The sequence below is a fragment of the Callithrix jacchus genome, chromosome 7 (genome assembly GCF_049354715.1).
Source record: "Callithrix jacchus isolate 240 chromosome 7, calJac240_pri, whole genome shotgun sequence".
Taxonomy (NCBI): domain Eukaryota; kingdom Metazoa; phylum Chordata; class Mammalia; order Primates; family Cebidae; genus Callithrix; species Callithrix jacchus.
The window spans coordinates 135,008,056-135,035,731 of record NC_133508.1 but is presented as its reverse complement, the minus strand read 5'-3'; the positions used below and the strand labels follow the sequence as shown (position 1 = coordinate 135,035,731).

General features: G+C 35.5%; 1 protein-coding gene across 4 annotated transcripts in view; it reads left to right on the top strand.

Annotated features, from left to right (window-relative positions):
• DPYD (dihydropyrimidine dehydrogenase) overlaps positions 1–27,362 on the top strand; it is an 895,784-nt gene extending 868,422 nt beyond the window's left edge. For 3 of the 4 annotated variants that reach the window (XM_035252229.3, XM_054236576.2, XM_035252230.3), the window contains 3 exons: positions 6,509–6,652; positions 21,884–22,024; positions 25,941–27,362. In XM_035252229.3, the coding sequence (XP_035108120.1) occupies positions 6,509–6,652; positions 21,884–22,024; positions 25,941–26,111 (456 nt within the window). In that variant the 3' untranslated portion in view covers positions 26,112–27,362. Of the gene's footprint in view, positions 1–6,508; positions 6,653–9,571; positions 9,682–21,883; positions 22,025–25,940 lie in introns of those variants that run through there. The other variant, XR_008473049.2, reaches the window with a different exon arrangement.
• Positions 27,363–27,676: the final 314 nt, after the last annotated feature.

Sequence of the window (27,676 nt, the reverse complement as noted above, 5' to 3'; positions counted from 1 at the left end):
GTTCTATTCCCCCTCTCCTTCTAAATTCTGCATTTCTCCATGCATAGTGGTTGGAACATCTCTTTGTTCTGGTTTCTTCTAAAACATGCCATCAATGCCACATTTCCTAAATCCCAACCTAGAGGTATTTCTTCAAAAATGCTTACTTTAAAAAATGACAGTTTTTAAAGAGAGACCTGATATGAGTTAAATTGTTTCAATATTAAAATAAAAATTTTCTTATCTCAGTTCCTTTGAATGAGAGTCAGTCATCTTCGTAAGGCTATAAAATGCTTGTGGAAGAATAGCCTCCAGGTCCTTGTGGCCTAGGAACCCGCACCTGCACAGCACATGGCAAAAAGCAGGTCTTACTTCCATCATCCTTTACTGGCATTCCATGAATGTTAGATTTTTCTTCTCGTGATTGACATTATTCCTAATTTACCTTCCAACTTCATCACTTCGCAACAAAATGTGCTCTGCCTGCTTTTCACAGGGGAAGTGCCTCACCCTCTTGTAGCTTATGAACGATGGATCAGAGGGTTAGCAGTCTGTTGGCTCCCCAGTGCCTTCTCCGAATTGTCACCCTTCTCCCTCTGCTGTTTCTTCCACCTGGAGCATTTTCTTCCCCTTTCCTGACCTCACGCCTCCATCTGCACCACTTGCCATCCTACCTTCACCTTATCCTTCAGAGTTTAGCTCAGATGACACCTCTTCTAGAAAATCTCTGACCCCTCAGCCTGGGTTAGATACACATTGTCACTGTTCATATAACAGTTTGTGTCACTTCTGCCACAGCCCTCGTCACAGGGTATTGCAGATGTTATTAATATAGGCTCTTTCTATCTTTTATATAGAAATTTTAAGTGTCTGGCTCCTTATGTTTTCTGAATGTATGAATCATAGCTTTTCTGTAAGTATGATTTTTTTACTTCATGTAATATTTAAGAACCTATGTACTTTAATTTCTTTCTGAAAGTAATTGTTTGGGATTGTTTGACAGTTCAAACAACCAGAAAGATTTTATAAGTATATTCAAGATATTCGTTCATTCATTAAGTTTTGAAAATTATATTTGGTACCTATTATGTCCTGAATCAAAAACTACCTGTCAGGAACTCAAGCTGGGCAGATGGATGCATAAGCTAATGATGATAAGGCAGTATACTAGGTGCAGAGATTAAAATAGGCCCAGGATATGCTAAGCCACTGGGCAGGGAGGGTAATCGGTAAAGGAGATTACTTAGGAGTTATGAAGACTGAGCTGAAACGAAACAGCCTAATTGGCATGTACCAGGTGAAAAAGACAGGATGGGGCATTCTGGCAGAGGGGATGCCTGAGCAAACACGGAAACACAGAGCACAGTACACAGTGCAATAGAAGCAGTTAAGGCTTATGGGAATAAATTGGCAGGCATGCATTTTGCAAATATTATTTCATTTAATGCTTATACCAACATCGTGCGTTTGATACTATCATTCTCATTTCATTGATAAAGAAAATTAGTAGCAGAATAGTTAAGTAATTGGCTCATAGTCACACAGCTAATGAGTGCAAAACTGATTTTAATGCAAATTTGACTTCTAAATTATTTCCCTAATCACTATGTGAATGTTGACTTTCTACTTTCACTGTGAAACATGAACTGTCTCTGCTTTTGACTGATTTAGTATCACACATTTGATCAAAAGTTGTATGCTTGTATTTATCAGGTTAAACTAATACTCCTATTTTATATATTTTACATGTCCAAGACCAGTGTCCTGATTTGCATCATGGACCATCTACAGCACTGTAATAATATGTAATATGTAGATGGTCTTTCTGTTTCTATCTTTTTATTGTTTTCTGCTGTCCAAATTTGATAATATCATGAAACATTGCTTACTGTTATATCAGTGATTAAGCATTACATGCCAGTTACACATGGGAAAATCTGAGCTTCTGATTCTAAACCATGCTAAAACTGATTTTGAAATAAAAATCAGCCTCAAATGTAAGTAACTGATTACTTTCATAATTGAAAAGAGGAAAGAAGAAAAGTAATTGAATTTAGAAAGTACGGAACAGAAAAGAGATTTCTCATCTCTATCTCCTGTGCTACCTTGAATCATGCTGAGCACACAGCGATTGAAATTAGAGTGAGTTAGGAACTTTACATGGGTTACTTTATTCAAGCCTCACAATGGCTATTTTATAGACAATGAAACTGACTCAGAGAACCCATGCTCTCGACCATTATACCACACTGCCCCCATATTTTTTACTTTAGATATCCAAGAACTACTTCAATTAGCTAAAGATCAACTCTCTGAAAATTTATTTTTTTCATTTTTCCCTGCAATTATTGGTGGCTTTATTGAGTTCAAACAGTTTTCCAAGGAGTCATGCCTTGAGACAAATGCAATAACCAGGTATATTTGACATATAATTCAATCTGACAGTAGCCCTTAATGAATAGCAAAAGATATTTATAAAATTAATAACAATGGTAATTTGTACTGTACTGTATGGAAATTGTGCAGCCTTTAATGTAGCACAGGACAGTTCCTGGCCCGAAGTGGATATTAAATATTGTATTTTTTGAATAAATGTCAAAAGACTGATAAATAGTAGAACTACATCATATGTAAACATGTCTTTTGGAAAAAAAAAGTCAACTTTTAAATATCCTTTACATATAATATCCTATAGTCAGTCAGTGTACACACACACACACACACACACACACACACAGGAAATAGTTAAGTAGATAGATTGATTGATTGATAGATTTTAGGTTTATAATGAATGAGATACATATATATATATATCTGAACTGAGTGATATATTCTGATATAAATCTGAATTATTTTCATCTTTCACATATTGCCATTTAGATATCAAAGTAATTACTTTTCTTTCTGTTATTGTTTCCAATTAGATAAGAGAGTGTGATTAAGAAAATAGAGTTGATCCATTACAGTATTATAAACTAGTGCTATTAGACAACTTGCTGCTGTTCTCATAAAAATTATGCAATTTAAACTGGAAGATACAAGTGCTTGCTTCTATTACAAACAAGAACCCTTTTCTACTTCATAATATGCTCAATTACCTTTAGATTGATCCATGAATAAATTATAATCCAAATAGACTTCTTTACCTTAAAGCTTTGCTGGCTTAAGGTATCATTGTTGATTCATTATGTTGTCACTTTTCTATCGGCAATGTAATGCTTTTTATATCTGGATAGAGACAGTTTTAGTGTAAGATACTGTTATCTTTAAATGAGTAGGATTTAGCCTTTCTAGTGAGAACAAATTCATCAATGATGAATCCCTGGAGAAACTATTGAAACAAAAATCACACCATTTCTGAGCTTTGTTCAGTTCATCAGTTACAAAGCAGCTTTTGATAGTCCTAAAGAACTTTTTCCTTTGTTTAAGAAATATAGCATGACGCTCAAAACCTCTCACTTTGAGTTACCGCAGGCTACAACTTTTCTGTAAGAAAATAATGAATGAAGAGGAAAAGCTCCTGCTGCTGGCACTGTCAGGTCCTGCTGCTTCTCCTCCTGCAATAGGAAATCAATTAACTATATGTTCAGGCAGAGATTTGAACTAAATGCTTTATTAATCATCACTGATTGCACACACACACACACTGGCCAACTATGCATTCATCTTCACTCTTTCTTAGCTTTGTTTTGCTTCCTTGCTTGCTTTTCTTTTTCTTTATAATTTTTCCTTTTTTTTCTTTGCAAGATCAGAACACAAATGTATGCCTAAATGTATTATGTATAAAGGTGATTGGGTGATCCTTTGGTGCAGGAGATAATTGATCTTTTTTGTTTTCAGAAAACTTAACTTTGAAAATGTTTAGTACTCCTTAGGACTACTTTACTTTAATACATGTAACATAATTTTTTAAAGCACTTACATTTTCAGACTAATAAGGAAAGCAAAATGTCTACAGCAGCCTTTAAGTTTTGGAACCTGATACTATACTCTGCGAGCTCCACGTAGCAGTGAGGAATTAAACAAAAATGAACCCAATTTGATTTGGAGATGCTTGGTGGAAGGTCGAAGGAGCAGTCACTGATATTTGGTATTTTTGTGCTTTGAATTAAAAAAAAATTGGCAAGTTTTCCTTTTAGTCCATTAGTTCTTCTAACCAATGCACAAAGAAAATCCTGTAGGAATCTTTATGTTCAATTGAGATTCTCTCTTTAGGACTAATTATAAAACCAATTAGCACATTAGAAACTTAGAATGTTAGCCAGGGGAAGGCTGTATGACATAATTTATGTATGGCAAATGTGGTCAATCATTGCAAAAATGACAGAAAATATTAGGCTGTTGGATATTTACACTGGCTATATTATATTCAGTGTCAAAAGATTTTCAAGTATTTATTATTATTATTACTGTTGTTGAAACAATTTGAAATCATTATGTTTTAAATTTAACTACATTCATTGTCTCCATTTGGATAAAGAAACATCTAAATGTTTTTTAAAAATACTATCCTCTGATGCATGTTTAAAGGAAGATAGATTAAAAAGTTCCAAGAATGATTTCTTTTGAACGGCCTTTACAAAACTCTTCGGTGAAATTAGATGGTGTTGAATAAGGTAAAACCCCAACAGGGTTTCATGGAGCCTGCTAACATGAGGCATCTGCTAGAAGCAGAGGTCATATGTTTCAACACTTAACCATTCTTGATAGTCTTTGAGTATATTAGATTAGGATTCAGATGCCCTTGATGTATAAGAGAAGCATGCAGGGGTGACATTTTGAAGATTTATTTCACAAGATTTATATCATGTGGACATGTGCTCACCACCTTATGTGGTGTTACCTGGACCCCAAGGGCATTTCTTTGGCAACAAGTGTAATCCCTAACACTTTATCTGCCCCAAGGAGCCATTTCATAAGAGGACATTTCAAAAAAGCATTGTCTTTCCTTTATTAAGGATGCTTATATATGTGTTTTATACTCTTACTTATTTTATGCTTTAAGCAAGTAAGTATCGCTTATTTTATAGCAAAATAGATACAAAATAGTATCTCCCTCCATCATATCATTTCATATTACTGCAACCATCAAATATTATAATTTAGGAAAGCACTAAGGTGTAGAGTTGAAGTACACAGTTCTAGTCTAATTGTATATAAATTAATTTGGCATTCATAACATTGTTTCTATTTACTTGACTTGTTGACATAAAAATAATGAATTTATAATAGAAGTAACAATCTTAGATATTTTCAAATAAATATGTTCTTTGCTCTTGTAAATTTGCACTTGCAGTTTGCAGTTCGGCTTAATTGGAACATGGTTTAAGTTTAGCTTACCTATTCTACTGAGATCTCTAGAAGACCAGAGAACTCGTTTTCCTGGGGCGTTATGCAAGCTGAAATGTGGAGGCCAGTGTTTTGAAACAAGTGTGATTTTTCACCAAAATACTTGCTAGGTCAGAGATCAGGATGACCTTGGAGTGCTGTAGTTTTCCAGACCTCCATCAGCTAGATAAATGGGCTTTATTCCGCAGGAGAGAGAGGGTATTTTTGCAGTCTTATGAAAGAGACCTAGCAATTCCAGGTTACAGGACGACACAAAACATTTGGAATTCAGTGATGACTATCACCAGCAGTATGTGTCAGTAAAAGTGAAGATCAAAGGTTCTAGAAGAGGGGAAGGACAAAGTGAAGAGAAAATAATTGTGGGATAATGAATGGTATGAGGGCATTTTCGTGTTAACTTGAAACCACTTAGCATTTTTCCATGACGCCCAGGTATCTTTCTAAATGAACTTTGTAAAGTACAATTGAATAACCTTGAAATTTAAAGCACCGTGATGTGATTTTGAATACTGATGGAGTTTGTTTAAGCACTATATTTCCTCTCCTTTTCATTTCTATTTTTGCCTCCATGCAAAATAAAATTTATTTTCTGTACAGAGAAATCAATATTTTTACCATTTTGTTTTTCAGCCATTCCAGTAAATTGCAATCAACATTAGTTACAATCTTTAAAGAGATGTAGTAAGAATTTGAACACAATAAAATAGAGATACAGATGAGAACTTCGGCAAAGTACCTTTGCTATTGACAAAAGTATTTGTCAGGGACTACAACTGTGTCTATATCACACTAAAAACCTGATGAAGGGGAAAAAAGCATCAATAGGTTTTACCTCCTGTCTGTACAAACCAAACAAATGGCTTAACTAATATCTGTTGTTTAAGTGAATGGGTTTGGTTTGCCATTGTGAACTTTATTTCATTTAGAAATGTATTTTAATTAACATTTGCATATGTAATACGTATTTGGTAAAAATATTGTACTGTTATGTTCTTTTTAATAATTAATGGAACCTGATACCTAAAAGACTAGTGGTCCAAAACAGTGAGCGAAGACCTAGTTACAGTATACAGGAAACAATCCCTAGACACACATTTGTTTGTAGATAGTATTTATATATCTTCTAATTTTTCTCTTCTCTGAGCTAATATATTTTCTTATTTGTGTGTTTTCCTTTTAGAAACTGCCAAGTTTTGGACCTTATCTTGAACAGCGCAAGAAAATCATAGCAGAAAACAAGATTAGATTCAAAGAACAAAATGCAGTTTTTTCACCACTTAAGAGAAACTGTTTTATCCCCAAAAGGCCTATTCCGACCATCAAGGTAAAAATTATGTCAACTACATAAGTATGCCTACTTTCTGGTTAAATATACAAATGCAGTTAAAATGTTTACTGCTTAAATGTGTCACTAATTTTGTTTTAGAAACATGAGATATGCTTAGGAAAATCTGTCTATGGTGAAAACTACATTTAAATTATAAAATAACCTTTATTATTTGCATATTTTATACTTTTTAGAATACTGTCAAGCATTCATTCCATGGATATTTTATATACATTAAATGTGTCAGGAGATAGATATTAAGATGAAATTCCTTGTTTACTTATAGTCATTTAAAATTATGTTAATCCATAATTAACTCCAAGAGATATTATATTAGTCATGTAGTACAACTCAACTACCAATAAGCACATCAATATCAATGTGGTACCTAGAAAGTTTTAGAAAAAATTTCTCTGGTTTGACCTCTGGAAAGCCTGGACATTTATTTGGGTCTCAAAGATTATCTTCTGGTAATAACCAAAATTACCATCAAGATGGAATTATGTGTATATGTTACCTTTCTTGCTTTTTTTAAAAACTTTTCATTTTGACAGAAATGTAGATTCACATGCAGTTGTAAGAAATAATACGGAGAGTCCCTGTGTACCCTTTATCCAGTTTCACCTGTTGTAGCATGTTGCAAAACTACAGTATGATATCACAACCAGCATACTGACACAGGCACACTCTACCAATCCTATTCAAGTTTTTCCAGTTTTACTTCTACGTCTGTGTTGTATTTAGTTCTGTACAGTTTTTTCAAGTATGTAGGTTCATGTATCCACCACCACAGTCAAGACACAAAATAGTCCCATCACTGCTAGGATTCCTCAGGTAGCCCTTTTGTAACCACAACCGCTTTTCTCCTGCCCTCCTTCAAGACAGTATTGTTTCAAAGCAGTCCTAATGAGAAAACAGGAGGTGTTATTGGACGGCATTTTCTCTGAAATCATCATTACTAAAATGTAGTTTGGAGTTACTGAAATTCATTCTTCTGTATTGGATGGCAATCTACTCCCACATCTCCATTTTCTGTTTAATATCAGCTGAAAAGCTTGCTCTTATGTGCTCTTAAGTAGACCTCACTGAAATTCATCTTTAGCAGTCAACTGGAGATTTGAACCCTTAAAAATTCCCTCTATCTATGCAGAAAAAGAAAACGTGACTCATGCTAAAGACGGTGGAGTTTAGACTCAACGTTGCAAAGTTTCAGCAATGCAGGGTTCTGAAAGGGAAAAGGGAGTGGGTGACCACAGAGCCTACCAGCACTGTAATGCCATCATTCTCATCAAAATGAACATTTGGGACTTGTAATAGCATAAAAGCCCCAAATCATCTCTTCAATTGTTCTTGTTAAATTATTTTTGTGCTACTAAAAGAATGACCTGAACAAACCAAACACTGATAGAGCGCGAAGGCCAGAACCTACAGCCCTTCACAAGCCTTTTTTCCCTATGTGTGCCTATGATTACTATATGATTTGGAGTTAAATAGGAATTCTCCCAGCTTTCTCTCTCTTCTTAATCAATTTGAATTAAATGTAAGATCTCCATCTCTAGGCATCTCTTCCTTAGGTGTAAAAATTTCTGAACAAAGATATTATTTATATCTAAAATAAAAGAAGTGCAAGATGATAGATAACAAAAGCATTTTGACCTTTTCTAGCCCTGAAATCTTTCAGGGATTATATATTAAATATTGATAACCTAGACAGAAAACAAAACAGAGCAAACAAAAAACTACTGTGATTGAATGAAAGTGTACAGATTATCAATCAAAAAACAGCAAAAGAACTAAATAAACCAACGAAATGTGAAAATCTTGGATGTACATAAAGATTTCTAAAGTGACATTGTAGACACCATCTTACCAGTGTCTTAGACTTTATCAGTGTCAACATGTTAATGGGCTGCTGTCGGAGATTTCCTGTGTCTGGTGGATTTTCCACTACCTTGGCTTTCTCCCCAAAATGTCCATACTCATTCCACCTGTTGTCATTTCTAGGCAGATGCTGTGCCTTGTCAGAAAGCAAAATAGTAGCTGACAGTGGCAAGGTTTTGGGAGAAGGGAGCATTTTCATTTTTTATAAATGCAATTATCTCTTCAGAAAATTAGAGATTAAATTTGTTATAACAAATGACTGTGTTATAAATATAAAACTTTGTATATTTGTATTTATATTATAAAATTGTATGTGTGTATATACATATATATACACATATACATACACACAGAAGTTTTAATTTGTGTAATCATCTCTAGCGAAGATTTATTTTGTGATATGTGATTTTGCCCTTTATTTGCTTAGGTTTGCCTTTTCTACCATAAGATTACATCAATATTTACCCCATCTAGTGGTTTTAGGATTTTAATGTTTGTATTTTACTTGAATTTATCTAAAATTTGTTTTACTCTAAAATACCAGGGACACTTATAACTCAATTTTTTAAATTAATGGACCCAGTTGTTCCAAGACCTCAATATTTGCATTTTAAAGTGATCGCTTTCATCTCTCAAATTATGATTCAGTGACAAAAATGTACCATAAATTGCATCATTTACTTTATATTCAAATTTCAACCTCTCAAAATGTTCTAAAACTTTTCAAACATGAATCAAAAATGATTAGACAATTCTAATAAGGATGGTCAATCTCTAGAAAAAGTCTTATGCCATAAGCATTCATCCAATAATAAACAATTTTTAAATCTTTATAAATGAAAACTTTCTATAAATGAAAACTTTTAATTAAATTCAAAATTCTGGATTCTAAGCTTCTTACTTAATTAATACCAAAACTAAGATACTCCTTTGACACTTCTACAAAGCCAAAATTCTTTCTTGCCCTGTAGTGTTGATTCTTACTTTGAAATATGTTTAATATGATTCTTTTTTCCTTCTGATATTAACCTGAAGGTGGGCCTTGAGGAGAAAAATCCCAGAATTCAGAGAGCAGTGTGTAGCCTCATGTGATGGAAGCTGAGGAACAAGTTGGATAAAGTGGAAGAGGACTGAAAGAACATGATGTTAGTGTCCGTATTCACCTCTCTGCTTCCTTCTCTCAATATAATCTTCCTCTATGATAAATCTAAACTTTTCCTACACAATGGCTCAACTATTCTCCATCCCAGACATCTGTTCTGTGCTTTACACTTGTGTCACTGTATCTCCTGGTTACCTCCACCTGGATCATCTGAACAAGGAGCCCAAGAGCCATCATACTTAGGACTAAACTGATTCCCATTCCTTCCAAACCTGCTTTTCCTCCTGAGACCTCTGCCTCAATGAACCCCATGTTACCGAACTCAAAAAGCTGCCATTCAGCCTGGATGTCATCTTATTACTCATCCTATTCACAAGCCAGTCACCAACGATGGTTGTTCTTACCTCTCACATCTCCCTCCTTTTACATTCTTTACATATTGCTGAGGCCTCAGTGTGTTGCTTACATATTCTTTCCTTGAATTCCAAAGCATTCTATTAACTGTCCTGCTTTCTTTTGTCCTCCTTATCTAATCCACCCTCCAACTATTATGAAGGAGTCTTTTAAAAATTCAGGTCTGTTTATTTTAGCCCTGGCTTTAAATTCCCCCATTATAACCACAGTCCTAAGGTAAACTCCTCAGCATAACCTTCAGACCCAACACATTTGAGCTTTTCCCGGCCTAAGAAGCAGCTTCATTGAAATGATTAAAAGTCGAATCCAGGAGGTGATAATTTAAGGAATGAATGAAGACTGAGAAAGTAACAACAAAGTGTACAAAATATGCTTTCAGTAACTTGAGAAAGGTCAGAAGAAAAGGGAAAAGAAGAGGAATGGAGTAGAGGAAAAGATTGTTTTGTTTATGTGGGAAAGAGCTAGGCTTGCATGTGCTTACACATGTTTAGGAGAGAATAGCCGAAGCTGCCAGAAAGGGCATGATTAAGGAAACAGCATCTTTGGCAAGTAGAGAGGGAAAGGAGTCTACACAGTACGTTAAGATATCTTGCATAAGAGGAGAGACGTGTCCTGAAGCTAAATTTGGACTTCCCGGTGTCATTTTAGTAAGCAGCCATATTTAAAGAAAGTTACTATAAAATGTCTTCAGAAAGTATCGTCCTCATTGAAATACAAAACAAAGTTTGTAAAATTTTAGCAGGTTATATTTATGGTAAAAGAATTTCCTGAATTAGGCAGGGGACTACTCTGTCACACTGCCTAGGTTCAGACTATGGAATTGCCATTTCATAGCTGCATGAACTTGCCTTAGCCAACTAATCTGTGAAATGGAAATAATAGAAGTATCTGCCTCATAGGGTTATAAATTAGATGATGTGTGAAGTGCTTTTAGCATGGTGCCTGCACCAAATATGTCCTAAATAAATGTTGCTATTAGCTATAATACTGGAAATGAACAGGTTGAAAAAATCTGCATTAAGATGACTATTCATTTCCATTTTATTCAATAAAATGAAGGGAAGAGTGAAAATAGAAATACATAAAGCTCTGGAGGCCAACAAAGTTGGAGGTTTTGAAGAAGCCTATATATTTTCCAGAAAATCTTTATTGCATACCCACCATGAGATAAGCAATGCACTAGGAATTGAGCATCTGTAGGGGAATAAATAAAACATACACAGATTCTGCCCTCATAAAGCATACAGAATATAGAAAGAGATATTAAAGAATCACACTAACAATATAAAATTATATTTTTGATATGAGCCACATAGAGAAAATACAAGATTTATAGAATCTGTTTCCCAGTGAGACCTAATTTAGATTGAAGGGACTGATGAAAGCCTCCCTGAGAAAGTGACATTTAAGGAGCCCTATAGACAAGGTAGGGATTACAAGGGAATGGGGAACTGAGAATATTCCAGGTATGCCATAATGTGGTCCCTGGATGTGGTAGTTGGCCATGGTAATGGAAACAGAGATGAAATTAACAAAGTCTTGTTAATTCTTCCTCCGAGACTCAGTGATTCTCATTATATTAGGCATAGGTATAGTAAAGAGCTAATAATAGAACTAACTTGTCCAGTTATTTATGGTTCTACTGAGATAAAGAAAAATAAAAGATAATGAGTTAGGATTTTGATCTTAGTGTTTTAGGTTTGAAGGGGGTTTTAGATGTGGAATGAAAAACTTACATTTGAGTGTATTGAAATTGATACACTCAGGGAATTATGGGTCTATGCCAGAGGACATAAAGGAGAAGGAACTGGCATTTCCAAGGCTCACTAAGTTCCAGACTCAAGATAGAAGTTGCACTTGTATTTTCTTATTTCTTACTTAACCTAATACTCTGCGGAGGAGTAGGGAGTTCTGGAGGAGCAAATGTGAAGAAGCGATCAAAGAGAGAGAAGGATAACCAAAATAAAATGATAGTGTGGAAGAAATCCAAAAAGTAAGTCTTAAGAATAGGAAGATGGTCAGAAAGCACCAATTGTTTTACAAATACTTTGTATTGTTTCATTTTTTTCTCACATATGCAATCAATGAAATTCCAACCTCTAGTTGGTAACAGTTGTGAAATTCATCCATGTATATGTTTCTTCATTTATCCAATGATCATTAATGTGCAACGACTATGTTCCAGTAAGTACTATAACAATCACTGGCACAAACCAGCAGTAAAACTCCCAGCTCTCATGGATCTCACAGTTTAGTAGGGAGAAACAGGCAATGACAATAAACAAATTAATACATAATATGTCAGATGGTGACAAGTGTAATGGAGAATATAGAACAAGTTTCGGAGAATAAAAATTACTAGCCCACTGGTCAGGGAACACCTGCCTGTTTAATGGCATTTGGTCAAACACCTAAAAAAGTGAGGGAATGAATGATGTGGCTATCTGGGGGAAGAACATTCCATTCAGAATGAACAGAAAGTGCAAAGACCCTGAAATAGCAAAGTCCTTGGCAGGAAACCAGTGAGGCTTTAGGAAGGAAGACTGATATGAACTGGCTTATTTTTGCAAAGGATCTTTCTGGCTGCAGTGTTGATATAGTATGTTAGAGATGCAAGGGCAGAAACAAGGAGAAATAGTTCAAAGCTATTGTAACAATCCAGGCAAGAGATTGGCAGGAGGGAGAATGTATATGGATAATGTCAGAAGGCTTCCACTCCATTGTTTTAAATGAAAAGATGTGTGTGAAAGTATTATACACAGCACAGTTCTATTCAAATGTTGGGAGCCACAGTTATTGTTATTTTTATACAAATCCCTGCCCTTTTTCCCATTATTTCAGACCCCATCTGGATGATGTGGCTGTGTGGTTTTTCAGTCCACATTGATGTTAACAGCCACATCCCCTCTAAGAGTCATTTTCTCTCTGCACATGCATCAGACATTGCTTCCCGTCCTTTTATTGTGGTTGTTGTTGCTGATTTTTAGCACACATCCAGGCACGCCATGTATTTGCTGCTACATGATTACTTCAGTGTTTTCCCTAGAGTGTTTCTTCTTTCTTGACATACCATTTTTTCCTACTTCCCTTTTTCCTGGAGGGCCTGCGTTATCTGTTTTCATGCTTAATATTTTCTCTGTCCACCCATCTGTTTATTTTAGCTTGTTTCTTCCCTCCTCTCTGCTGGCCTCTTTATAGATTCCTCTGTTTGATAGTTTAAACTCCATGACACTGCTTTGTTTATCCTCTCAGCTTCCACACTACATTATTACCCATCTGCTATAGAAAGAGCCCCAGTGTCCCACAAAGTTAACTAAGCCCCTCTTGTCTGAACAGGTTTTTCAGTCATGCATTCAAGTTTCTAATCTACCCCATCTTCCCTGGTTATGAATGCAACAATAATATTTCTAAGCAAGCCATGCTCAATAGATCTCATCTTTTGTTCTTTTTTCCTTTCAAATGCCTGCTATGACTTAATGGTCTATTTCTTCAGAGGTAGGCAGTTTCAACATCAGTCAATCAGCAAGTATGTATTTAGTATTTGCTATGTGACCAGCAGTGTGCTAAGGACTGCGGGAGATTCAAAAAACAGGCGCGGCATGGTCCAAGGCTCAGGGATGTTTGCAGTCTCGATGGAGATGTAGCACTAACATAGATTTATTATGCACTTGCTGCAATCCAGAAATTGCGCTAGAAACTAGGAATACAACGTGAATTTTAAAAAGAAAGACGTCTATCCTTATGGAGCTCATAGTCTAGCAAGGGAGGAAGACACATGTTAAAAATTATTTACAGTTCAATCAAATATGTACAAAATGCTCTGGGAAAACAGAAGAGTGAAAGGAATTAGTTCTGCCTTGGGTAATGGTGGAAAGCTTCACAGAGATGGTGATATTTAAAATGGATTTTAATAAATTAGTGTTAATTAAGCAGAGAATTAATAATAAAAGCTAATATTTATTGAGTACTTATGAGGTTTCAAGCATTGCTACCTGCTTACGAATTAGCTCATTTAATCCTCACAATAACCCTAAGTGCTATTACGGAGTAAGCAATTGACACACAGAGAGGTTAAATAACTTTCCCAAGGTCACACAGCTAGGAAGATATCAAAGCCAAGATTTGATTCCAAAGGGTAGCATTAAAACTTGGGCCTTTAAACACTGTCCTCTACCGTCTCTCATGAAAAATAGAAATAACAAAGAAAAGGAAGGTGGTATTTCAAGCAAATCAGTATGTTTGCAAAGCACAGTGTTCAAACATACTTGTAATAACGTGCAGCCATGAGACCTTAAATCCAATACACAATTCCTGGGTTAAGCAGATAGTGACATCAAAATGGTAGACTCATTCTTTTGCTCAATTAGAATTCATAGAAAGCATAGAACTCAGAAGCAATAATGAGGAAAATAACTAGGTTTTATAAATCAGTATTAATACCATAATATAAAAAAGCAATGGGGCCAACTGATTAAACTGCCAAGAACTTTACCTGAACATCAAGTGTGGTTATGCCCAGTGTTACACAGTGACTAGGGGGTCCTTGAGAACTAGAAATCTTTGCTAGACAACATATATCCTGATTCTACTAACCCCTTGAAAGTAAAAAAGAAAATGGCCTCAGAGGCCCTTTGTCCTACCCCTGGGAATGATCTGGTGCCTTGGGGACAGCCTGGCATCTGCATGATTTCTTTTTTATCAGCACCACATCTCGATTGCCAATTCATATTAGCATAGAATTCACCATGCATGTTGCCGTATTACGAAGCCACCAATTTCATAAAGGAAACAGAAAAAGATTTAAGAAGAGGCTATCAGAAGAAATACTGTAAGGCTGATGGGGAAGAATGAGATAAAAGAAGAGACAGAGACCTGACCTCCAGCAATGAGTATAAAGATTTCCTTCTACAAGATGAACAAGGACCTTCTGAAGAAGCTCCCAACATATTCTACAGGTTCACCTGTGCTAGAGAAAAGACACCAGACAATGCCTCCTACAGGAGGCAGTTTTGTTTCCTCACTGAGAGAACTGAAGTGACAGTGTGCACATTTGGCCCAGTTAAATGAGAAACGTGCTTTATTCCCAGGCAGCATATAACAGAGACTTGAGAGCCTGCCAAGACTTATAAAGTCCCCGAATGCTTTCCACTTCTGTTGATATATATGAGAATGAATTCTCATTCTCTTTATGAAGCCAGGAATGTATCTCTAATGTCTTTGAATTTCTGGGTAGGAAAATGAATGGTTTAGGGGCACTAGTGATGTTTTCATCTCTTCTTCCTGCTGCTTCTAGTAAGAGATGGACTGCATCTCATAAGACTGGCAAGACAGTGTTGGCAGGACACCAGTCAGCCTGATCGAGTGCTTTATTATTTCAAGTGAATTGTGAAAGGAAGGAGAAGAGTACTCAGATAAAACTGTAAGACCATATTAGATACCATGGAGCATAAAGAGGAGAGAACAGAAAGAAAAATAGTGGAGGACTTACCCAGCAATTTCCAGAAGATACCAGAAAAATGGGCTGGGAGCATTGTTAATATTCTCAGTTGTCTCTATACCAACAAATAGCAGATGAAAATGATCAAACTGAACTTTAAAAACTGAACAGAATATAGTAAAATAATCCCTTAAGTCTTATGGGGGCTTGTAGAAATGTGATTGCTGACCAGAATATGGCGTGGAAAGGTGTATCTTGTTTGGAATAAAGGGGACTGCTGGGAGAGAAGCAGTCTCTATCAGAAAGGTATACACATGCATGGAAATCCACAACCCTAAGGGTGGAGTATGGAGGAAGCAGCTGCAGGAGGGTGAAACAAAAAACAAACAGAAATGTTTCCCTGGGACTGCATCAAAGACCTCGTAACCAGATGGTTAACAGGGACAGGGAAGACAAGAGGAGCGATGAAAGCCTTCGCAGACTTCAGATGGAAATCTCACTCCACTCAATGCAAAACATCGGAAAAATTATTGAATCGCCTTGTTGGAAATTTAGTCTCACAAAAGAGAGAGAAGCAATGAGGGTACTTGCTGCTTTAGCTTATTTCTGGCTACAAAAGTCTGTCTGAAGAAAATGGCAGCTAAAGGAATCTTGAAGGGAAGTAACCATCCCACATTAACTTAGAGTTCAGTAGGCCAATGAAAGGAAATCTGAGCTTAGAAATGCAAGTATCCCACTTTTAGTAAAACTAATTTCAGGAAGTTCAGAGAAAACAATAGATATTATCTTATAGTCAGCAACTCTAACCTAAAGATGGATCGGGAAAAATGAGACGCTGACAAGTACAAGTTTGATGACATAATCACTATGTTTCCTAAGAAGTGAGAAAAAGGCTTCACATTTAGGTAACTCAGTGTTTGGTGCTCATATGAGAAAAGACAGATCACATTACCAATGATGAAAATAAAAGAGTGCCATCAAGATTTAAGGATGCGTCAGAAGTGCTACAGTCTCAAATGATCTGAGTTTGGAGAAAATATTAGGAAAAAAAGGCGTGTATTTTTTCTTTTAAAGGTAAAAAAGAGAAAATATACCCACTACTTAGAGCAGGTGATACACTGTTAAATTATAATTAGAGAGAACTATTTCACTCCTATTATCTTTCTAGAATCCCGTAAAGAATGTTCTTAGAAATGAAAAGAGTAGAGAAAAGATATTTGAGAGTTAAAACCTAAGATACCTAAGGACATTGTAAAAACACACTTACCTTCATTAAATGAAATTAAATCCAAAGTGTCTTGCAAAAGATTAATACTTTAAAGCCTGAGCTCATCCAAGTTAGAAAAAATACAGTGATCAGGGCCACAGATACGTACTGAACCAACTTTGTTCTCAGCCAGTCCTTACCCATCTGATTCTCTCACTAATAATTTTCCTCTCACCCCACCCTCTCTCACGACTTCAGTTCCAAATTCTCACTTGCTTCTATTTCATCTCTTGATTTACTTGCTTCTCTCACCCTCCCTTGCCAATCTACTACTTCATTTTCTGGATCATACTTTGTCTCTGCCCTCTACTCTCAACATATTCAAGCTGAGTCCTTAGTTATTAGAGTTCTACCAAATTGACATCATGTTTTCTTACTGTACAGTACCCCTATCTGCCTTCTGCTAAGAGGGTACATGTAGACTATCCAGAATAAGGTGCCTGCTATATTTTTTAAGTGCTTTTGTAAGAGATCATTATACCACACTGATGAGAAATAAATGTTGCTCCAGGTTCTTTACCAAAGAAAAAGTGGATGTGCTAGAGGTAGTAGGGAAAAGATGGCAACAGACCAGAAAAATTGATATCTAATCCCAAAGGAATCCTGCAAAGATCATTCAGCTTTTGTTTGACTCGGGAGCATTAGTAAAGGAAGAAGTTAAATCAGCAAAAATTCGCTAAGAGCAAACCAAATTATCTCATTTTCTGTTTTGAAAGATTTACTAGGGAAGAAGTAAATAAAGCGTAAAAAGATATGACGTTGGTAATGGTGCAGATAAGGAAATAGTTAAATGATTAAACAGCTACATCCAAATAATTTAAATATTGAATGTTTTTAGGTTAGAAGTCATAGTGACTGCCCACAGCATGCTGTCCTGGGTCCTAGTTTTTGAAGGACACTTATTTGCAGGAATTGTAGTAAGTGCAGATGGTCCTGAATTACAATGGTTCATCTTAGGAGGTTGTTTTTTTGTGTTTTTTTTTTTACTTTATGATAGTGTGAGAGCCACAGGCATGCAGTAGAAAGTGATATGATATGTGCTAATCAAATGTGAAAACTTGAAGCTAGAAAGAACTATTATCATGCCAGATAATCACAATTTGAAAATCCTTCAATCAACTATTAAAAATAGGCCACAATTAATAAATTCAGAATGAAACATCAGGGACAGAATCAGGGCTCTCTAGTTCCTCACTCTTTGGTCTTAAACTTTATATCAAACAGAAACATTGGTCTGTTTAAAAAAAAAAAAAAAAAAAAACTAGGCCAGGTGCAGTGGCTCACACTTGTAATCCCAGCTCTTTGGAAGGCCAAGGTGGGTGGATCACAAGGTCAGGAGTTTGAGACCATCCTGGCCAATATGGTGAAATCCTGTCACTACTAAAAATAACAAAAATTAGCCAGCTGTGGTGGTGCATGCCTGTAGTCCCAGCTTCTCAGGACACTGAGGCAGGAGAATTGCTTGAACCCGGGAGGTGGAGGTTGCAGTGAGCCAAGATCACACCACTGCATTCCAGCCTGGGCAACAGAGTGAGACTCTTTCTCAAAAAAAAAATAATAATAATAATAAATAATTTAATTATCCCAAACAAGTAATAAGTTGACAAAAATGTTATCTTGGAATTCTGCAGTACTTTGCAACATCAATTCTTTGATCACCTACATTAAAATTAAATGTTATTGTCTATAATTTAAAAGATTTAACATTGCTTTCTCCACATACATATCCACATATAAACATTTCCACTAATCAGGGATGGCTACAACATACTGCTGAACCTTTATACATCCAAACTCCATGTGGAATAATGAATATGGGTTCCACGATCTCCACAGATGTGTGTCCGAGAGGGACTAGACTAGCCATATGTGATTTACTGATTTTATGCATCTTTCAGTCAACTCCAGATTCCAGGATGTCTACTCAGGGGTATTCATAAGCTGGTAGTGCTACCTGGAGGCTTTGGGTTTTAAACGAATGTCCACATTCTTAGTCATATGGAATGATTTTTTTTTTTTTGCTACTCTTTCCCAAAATGATTTAAAATAGTTGTGATTCTTTTATTCTCTTCTAGATGAAGAAATAAATACAATTTTCTTAAAAACTATCATGAATAAGGGATGAATTAACACCACACGCTAATAACTTCTAGAGGCTCCACAATGGTTTCACATTAAACAATGATGTTTTAATAAATGACAACAGCAAACCTCCAATATGAGTAAAAGGCAGATTTAATGTACACAGAACCTGGACTCGCTCCACATAAAAATTTCTTGTTTTATAATGTTTCTTTTGAAGAAGCCTTTTACCCTTGCTGACTGCTCAGGGAGTTTCTAGTATAATCATCTTTTGAACATTTATTGATGATTTTAGTCATCATGATCCAACTCAATGAAACAAATCTTTAAGCTGATTAATTTATTAGGTTGAAAACATTATTTTCTATCATGTATAATTAACTTTTTACAGCCAGATAGTGACCTCTTGCATTTGTTATTTTAGAATAATACTGGGAAATTTTACACATATCCAGATACTTTGACTATGATTATTTTGTATTTAAATTATTCATATCAATAAAAATGTTTAGTAAAGTAGCTATTAATTCATCCCACTATGTGCCTACTACCATATTATATGTTTAGTGTATAGATATATAAATTTTATATTTATTTTAACAAATATTTGAGTACCCTTAATGTTTTAATGATCTGCAGAAACAAGATACACCACATGAGATACAAAGATGAATAAAGCCTACTAAGAGACCACAACATAGGAAGCTAAATGTAGAAAATATCCATAACATGAATTAGAATTTGCTAAATGGAAAATAATAAATGAGTCAGCATAGCAGAGTGCTGATGATCATGGTATTTGAAGTCAGGCAACACGGGTCTGAATCCCTGCTTTCTGATTTACTTAATTGTGTACTTTAAATCTCAGTCACATCATCAACTATTAAATGCATGAGTTTTAAGTGAGAAAATGTGTTTAAAAATATGGCACTGGCATGAAATATATTAAGGACTCAAGAGGTATCTGTTGTCATTAGATCCACATAATAGATAAAATACCATGGGTCATCAAAAAAATTTTAATAAAGAGGAGGAAAGAGGTGAAGGAGAGAAGGAAAAGGTGAGGAAAGAAGAGAGAGAAAGAGGAAGGAAGAGAGATTCCATTCTCTCATTTGGATTGGAAGGGAGAAGGAATGATTAAGGAAATCTTCATGAAGTAATGGCATTTGAGATGTCTTTGAAGGATGCTTAAGATTTTGCAATGTGGAGTTAGGAATGAAGGATATTTTAGAAAGAGGACTTAATATTAGACCTCAGATGGGTCAGTTGAATAGAGTCCTCCAGTGTAGCTGAAGTACATGGTGTTTGAAATTGAGAAATAAGATAGAAAAAGATATGTTTGCAGAAAACCTTAAATGCCAGCATGGTAAGCCTGTGCCTAATTCAACAGATTTTTGAATAAGGTAGTGAGAAATTTAGTCTGTGTCTTATATCCTAGATTAAGATGGCAGCATTGCACAGGGTAGAGTGGGAAAGGAAGAATGTGAGGGTGAAACTTATCAAGTAGCCCCTTACAATTGCATTAAAAATAATGAGAAATTAATTAATAACACTTAAAGATGGCAATAAACATGTAAAGGATTCAAAAGATATTACAGATCCAGAACCTAAACTAGGCAACAGATAGGAGATATTGGAGTAAGTTATGTGTGGAACATTAACTATGAAATTCCAAGACTCCATGATTGGAAAATCTTAAATGCCATCCACAAAACTAAAGAAATACAAAGAAAGATCCAGTTCGTGTTGATGATAAGTTCAGTGAGTAATGAATTTGCAGTACCAATCTCTAATGACAATGCTCAATATGCAGCTGATAAATGTAGATCTTGAGTTTCTGAGAACATTTCAGAATGGAGATATTGATTTGGATATCTAGTGCCCACCTACATGAATAGACAGCAGTGTAGCTGAAATTATAACTTCAACACATTAAAAAGAAAATAGGGAAGACAGTATTGGAAGTTTTCTAGCATCTTGTCACTTGGGAGATACACAAAGAAAGGAACTGTATGAAAATATAAACTTTGTCTCAGTTTGAAATTTTGTGATAATGAGTATACTGTAATGTAGAGATCAAATAGAAAAAAAAAAGTAAAGAAGGGTAAACAAGATTATTAAAAGAAGAGCAGAAAATGCAATACCAGAGAGAATATGGAAAGATGGTTTTAAGTAAGAGTCAAACCTCCTTGAACATGGACCTTGAATTCAAACAAGATTCTCATTTCAATAGTTAAAAACAAAAGCAAAAATCTTGACAGCATGCTAATTTGACATTGCTACATTCTTTTGTTTTGTTTTATGAAGCAAAGTGTTTTTTATTGTTGATGAAACATAGTCTGTGCTTCACATATTAAGCACACTTCCAATTAGTATGAAGAAAAAAGCAATGTGTAACCACATGAAAGATCCTCAATGATGAATGAAGAAAATTCTAGTTATTTAAAAGTAAAAGAGCATCTGACTTAACTGTTGGATCAACCTAATTAATTAACATAAATTGGAATTTTTAAATAATGTCATATACTCTTCAAGACATGACAGGTGAGTATGCTATCAAAGCACTTTCTAAATGAAAATCTAATTCCACATACAGTGATATAAATGCATAACATTCACATTATTATTCCCCTCATTATGAGCAATCCAAAGTTTTCTAGTATAGTGTATTGCCCTTTGTCACTATGGATTACTTTTGGTTCTTCAAGGTCCAAAAGTGAGAAAAAGTAAGCCACAACAACTCAAACAGGTGTCATTTATTCTTTCTTTCCACAGAAATGCTGTTTTCAATTATGTAGTCAAGAACCTGTTGAATGCAGTTAATTACGTCTTGTATTTCTAAGCTAGGCATGCATATTACCCATCTTTCAGAAGACAAACATCTAAGCTAAAATTATCATAAAAAGCTTATCTATGAGAATTATGCTATCCAAAGTCTCCCAAGTTAATATAATGCAACATTGTATAAAAACAGGAAAGCATAAGAATTATTACATAAGAATGTTTTAAAATGAGCATACTGAGTAATTCAGTGACTATTTTTAGGATGTAATTGGAAAAGCACTGCCATACCTTGGAACATTCGGTGAATTGAGCAATGTAGAGCACGTTGTGGCTATGATCGATGAAGAAATGTGTATCAACTGTGGTAAATGCTACATGACCTGTAATGATTCTGGCTACCAGGTAAGAATTCTCATAGAATTAGAATGCTATGAGACATGTTTCTTCCGGTTTTAGTGGCAGGAAGCATCTTCTGTTGCTAAGTGTGAAATTTAAACCAGTGGTGCCAAATACTGCTCTTCTGCAACAGTACATCCTTCTGTCACCCTTGTAGCATGGCCTTTTTTTTAAGGGAAGTTGTAACTTTTGCTAACTATGCCAACATTAAATGCACAGAATTATTTTTATATCATTTCATTACCCACAACATTGGAGGGAGAAATCCAAATGAAAAGAGAAATGCACACAAAGTTGTGATAGTAAGAAAGTATTAGGCTTTAATACAGAGGAAAGAGAAAAGAACTACCATTTATTGCCATTAAGCTGAAAGGATGATTCCTTCTGCCAAAAGGGAGTTCTCTTCCATTCATTATTGATTAGACTTTTACTACTTTCCCACCAACTAGTTGTATAGGTTGGTCCTAGGAATTCCTCTGAAGCTGGAAAAGCCAAAGAGATGTATTTTCCCTCAGGAAGTGAGCCATAGCTACCAGCTCCTCAGCCCTCAGCAGAGAGTCTACCACAGGACGGGGTGAGGGCAAAAGAAAAATTGAGCATTTGACTCTTTCCAGTGAGCATTTCTCTCGAAAGCACATTCTGTGAATTTCTCTTTGACTTTTAATTTGCTTCTTCATTTACTTCCTATATTTATAACCTGCTATTTTTTAAAGAGTTTAGCACAACTATGACTTTCAACTGGTTGAATTTTAGAAATGAATGAAAAAATGATCATAACAATAGTTTTACACATAAGTTTCTTCTCAAAATCCTGATTTATTGTGAAAGTAAGAGCATTCCGTATGATACAGAGTTTGAGGAAAGCAAATTTTAAACTTTTGTAAAACTACTAAACGATTAAAAATTTCTAAAAATTATACAGTATTATTTTTATTGTATTTTTCAAGCTGTAATAAAATGTGATTAAGTAAAAAAAAAAAAAAAAGATCTTTTTAAGAAATAATCAGCCAATAATCTCAGCACTTTGGGAGGCCCAGGTGGGTGGATCACGAGGTCAAGAGATCGAGACCATCCTGGTCAACATGGTGAAACCCTGTCTCTACTAAAAATACAAAAAATTAGCTGGGCATGGTGATGCGTGCCTGTAATCCCAGCTACTCAGGAGGCTGAGGCAGGAGAATTGCTTGAACCCAGGAGGCGGAGGTTGCGGTGAGCCGGGATCATGCCATTGCTCTTCAGCCTGGGTAACAACAGTGAAACTCCGTCTCAGAAAAAAAAAAAAGAAAGAATCAATGGAATGTTCTAAATTCATAATAAATTGTCCCCATTTTTAAAAAGAGAAGTTTATGTACCTTATTCAAACTAGGGGCAGATCCCGTACTGCTCATGGTGGAATTTTGCATATTCTTAAGACAAACATTTTAATTTTAAAAACTATTCATTTTTCTTCCTAATTTTACAGTTCTATACCAAATTTTTCCTCAATTTATCACTTTTTTCTAGCTAAAAGGTGTCTTAACAGTTATTTTTAAGTACTAATCATATCACATTTCTTTCATGTCACCTTTCTAATTAACCAGATCAGAGATAAATCAAGAAATCCTGTAACTATCATAGCATCAGCTCTCTAATATCTTAAATCTTAGAACTTATGGCTCCCATCATGGAATTCTAGGCTTGGTACAACTTCAGTAAAAATATTCTTAGTAATGAGAAAGAAAATCACAATTATGCATTTTAAAAGACCTAGAAAGTCCTTTGATTCTTCTGTCTCAGAAGATAAAAATAGAAAATCAAAATTTTTAAATGAATGAAAGTTTTATATGTTTGCAGATTTTCAAAGTATATTTCTAAGCATTAGTATTAATTTTTATCAGTTACTTCATTGAGTTTCCATTTATATAAAAAGGTACATAAGGAAGAGAAATCGTTTTTATTCATCCAGACAGCAACGTGAAATGTTGTTTTACAGAACATAACACCAATTTGTGTGGACAGATATTCTCATGACTTGCTATAGCTATAGATCTTGTTGAAATATATGTTTATTTCCTTAAAGACCAGACTTTAAAAAAAAATTAAGGGCCAGGCGCGGTGGCTCATGCCTGTAATCTCAGCACTGTGGGAGGCTGAGGTGGGCAGATCACAAGGTCAAGAGATCGAGACCATCCTGGCCAACATGGTGAAACCCCCTGTCTCCCCTAAAAATACAAAAATTAGCCAGGTGTGGTGTTGCAAGCCTGTCATCCCAGGTACTCGGAAGGCTGAGGCAGAAGAATCGCTTGAACCAAGGAGGCGAAGGTTGCAGTGAGCAGAAATTGCGCCACTGCACTCCAGCCTGGCAACAGAGCAAGACTCCATCTTCAAAAAAAATTAAAAATTAAGAAACTCTCATGATTTACAATCTGAAAATATTATTTTCATTTATATGTGCATAAAAGAGATAAAAATATGGTTGCATGTAGCTTCATTTGGGGGAGGGAATTTTTTAAACAGCATATATATATATATGTATATACATATATATATATATTTGGATTATAACATTGGTATGAGACAGGAAAAAAATGAGAATCTTGAATTACCTGAAAATGTAAGATTTGCAGGCCTGGCCCCAAGGGGTACTTTGGGGGTGGGGAGACACAATGTCCCTTATAATTTCCTCAGCTCTGACTTAGTCACTTCAAATTAGTATACAGTCTGAGTAAAACTACTGTATTTATTTTGCAAGTGAGACTGCCCAGCAAGTTTCCTAAACCCCTCTGACACCATGAACTACCCCTACATAGCTGCCCTGAAATCCCTCCTAGATAGAAATCCTGTAATTTCTGCTAGGTCTTACATGTCATTTTCACTATTGAAATGTTTCTCTTTTATGGGCAAATAATGATCATATCTTCTTCAATCCTCAAAAAAATATCAATTCTAAATTCACACTAGGTATTTTTAATTGCTTATTCTACATTGCTTCATGGAAAGAAAGAGAGGAAGGAGGGAGGCAGGCAGGCAAGAAGGAAGGAAGGGGGAAGGGAAGGAGGGAGAGAGGGAGGAAGGAAGGAAACAGAAGAAGACAGGGGGAGGAAAATTGTAAAATCTGTCAAAACCCTAAGCAGTTTCAGAGAAGGAGGGAGGGAAGGGAAGGGGAGGAGAAGAGAGGGGAAGGGATGGGAGGGGAAGGGAGGGGCGGGGAGGAGAGGGGAGGAGGAATAGAGGGAGATGGGGGAAGAAAAATTGTAAAATTTCTGAAAAATCCTAGTTTCAGAGCTGGAGGCCTGGCTGTGGTTCTCTTGGCTCAGTAATGGCCAGGACGGGACACCAGTTGTCCTGGCTCTCCATTCAGTGTTTTTTCCCCTTCATGGTGGACAGTGACTAGAGTCAGCTTGGAAATCTTCAACACTCAAAGCTGACTGTTAAGCTAATTTTTTTTCTACTGCTTTCTTATAAAAACTACATGCATTATTTGAAATCCAGACAAATGTATTCATTGCCTGAGAATCTGACAGTAACACCTTTCTACTGTCAAGAACTAGGAGTGTGAAGAGGAAAAGGAGAATGTGTGAAAGTCCCCCAAAATCCACAGGTAGAAAACGCCCCAACCTGGTGGAACTGGAAAGACCCGAGTTCTGCTTAGAACAAAGAAAACTAAAGAGTTACTAAGTTATGACATATTTTTCTCACACAATGAAGAAAAATACCCCTAAGGAATTTTAAACATTGTGTTTTTAATTTAAAAGGATTTCTTTTCTCTCTCTTTTTTTTCCTCCTCTGTCAGCTCAACTGTTGCTATAGCTGCACCACAGAGCTGGACGTAGTTGTGTCAAAGTGCAGCTCTGCTGCAGTGGAGAAAAGTGTTCGTGCTAAAATGGGGACATTCTTGACCTTTGTGGTCAGTGACATCAACACCCTCTATTTCTGTTTGCAGGCTATACAGTTTGATCCCGAAACCCACCTGCCCACCATTGCTGACACCTGTACCGGCTGTACTCTGTGTCTCAGTGTCTGCCCTATTGTCGACTGCATCAAAATGGTTTCCAGGACAACACCTTATGAACCAAAGAGAGGCTTACCTTTATCTGTGAATCCGGTGTGTTAAGGTGATTTGTGAAAATGGTTGCTGTGAACTTTCATGTCACCTACATATGCTGATCTTTTAAAATCATGATCCTTATGTTCAGCTCTTTCCAAATTAAAACAAATATATATTTTCTAAATAAAGTATGTAATTTCAAAATACATTTGTAAATGTAAAATATGTCTCATGTCAATGACCATTCAATTACTGGTCATAAAATAGAATAATTCTTTTCTGACGATAGCAGTTAAATCCTGTGTGGCAGTTAATTGGATGTTCACCACCAGTTGTCTTACATGAAAAATTAACTTTTTTGTGGCAATTAGTGTGACAGTTTTCAAATTGCCCTGTGCTGTGCTCCATATTTGATTTCTAATTGTAAGTGAAATTAAGCACTTTGAAACAAAGTACACTTTAACGTACAAGAAAATGTATCCAAGGAAACATTTTATCATTAAAAATTACCTTTAATTTTAATGCTGTTTCTAAGAAAATGTAATTAGTTCCATAAAGCACAAATGAAGAAAGTCAAAAAATTATTTGCTACAACAGGAAAAGAAAGCCTAACATTGGGTTTGTAGAACCTTATTAAGTAAAATCCTCTTTGCTGAAATTGCTTCTTTTTGGTGTTGGATACTCATAGTGAGAGTATTTACTAACTAAATGGCATTCACTACTCATGCCTGAGATGGGTATCCAAACTCATCCTCTTTTAACGGCATTCCTCTTTAAACTATGTTTGTTCCTAACAAAAAAAGATGGTAAGATAGAGCCTGGTTAAAGCCACTCTTGCTACTCTGACAGGGTTTAATAGTTACCTTCATGATTATAGCAACTAATGTTTGAACAAAGCACAAAGTACACAATGCTGAGTCATGTGCTTCATTATTCAACAACGAAAAATATAGTATTGGGAATATATATTAAATATGCCAAATCAGTTTGACTACTTTCTATTTTAGTGTTTATGTTTAATTTCAAAAGTAATGGAATAAAAAAAGAAATATATTTTCTGTTATCATTAGATAATATTTTTGTATTTCTCTATTTTCATAATCAGTAAATAGTTTCATATAAATTCATTTATCTCCTCTTCATGGCATACGAATCTGTAAGTAGTAACTCAGAAAGTAACAATCTATAGCTTATTTCTACGGCAAATTCAAGACCTAGAAAAATAAAATGTTTGATTATGCACTTTTAGAAATGCATATTTGCCACAAAACCTGTGTGATTGAATAATATCAAATAAAATATCATATGTATTATAAACATGGTCTTTTGCTGCCTCTTTTGCAAATGCAATTTCATATAAACCATTTAGATTTTGAAACAGAGCAGTTTTTGGTTAGTCCTATGAGAATTCCATCCAAATATAAAACCCATGATAGTTTAAGTAAAATGAGGGTGATGACCATGTAGTTACTCAAATGTTTCACTTCCTGTCTTTCTTACCCAGCTTTACCTACTGAATTAGATTCTACTCTACCAAAAGGCATCTTTTACTGGGAACAGGCCAGGATTCTTGCCAATGGCCCATGGGCAGGGACAAATGGAAAGTGGCAGGCTGCCTGCCTGGAAGTGCC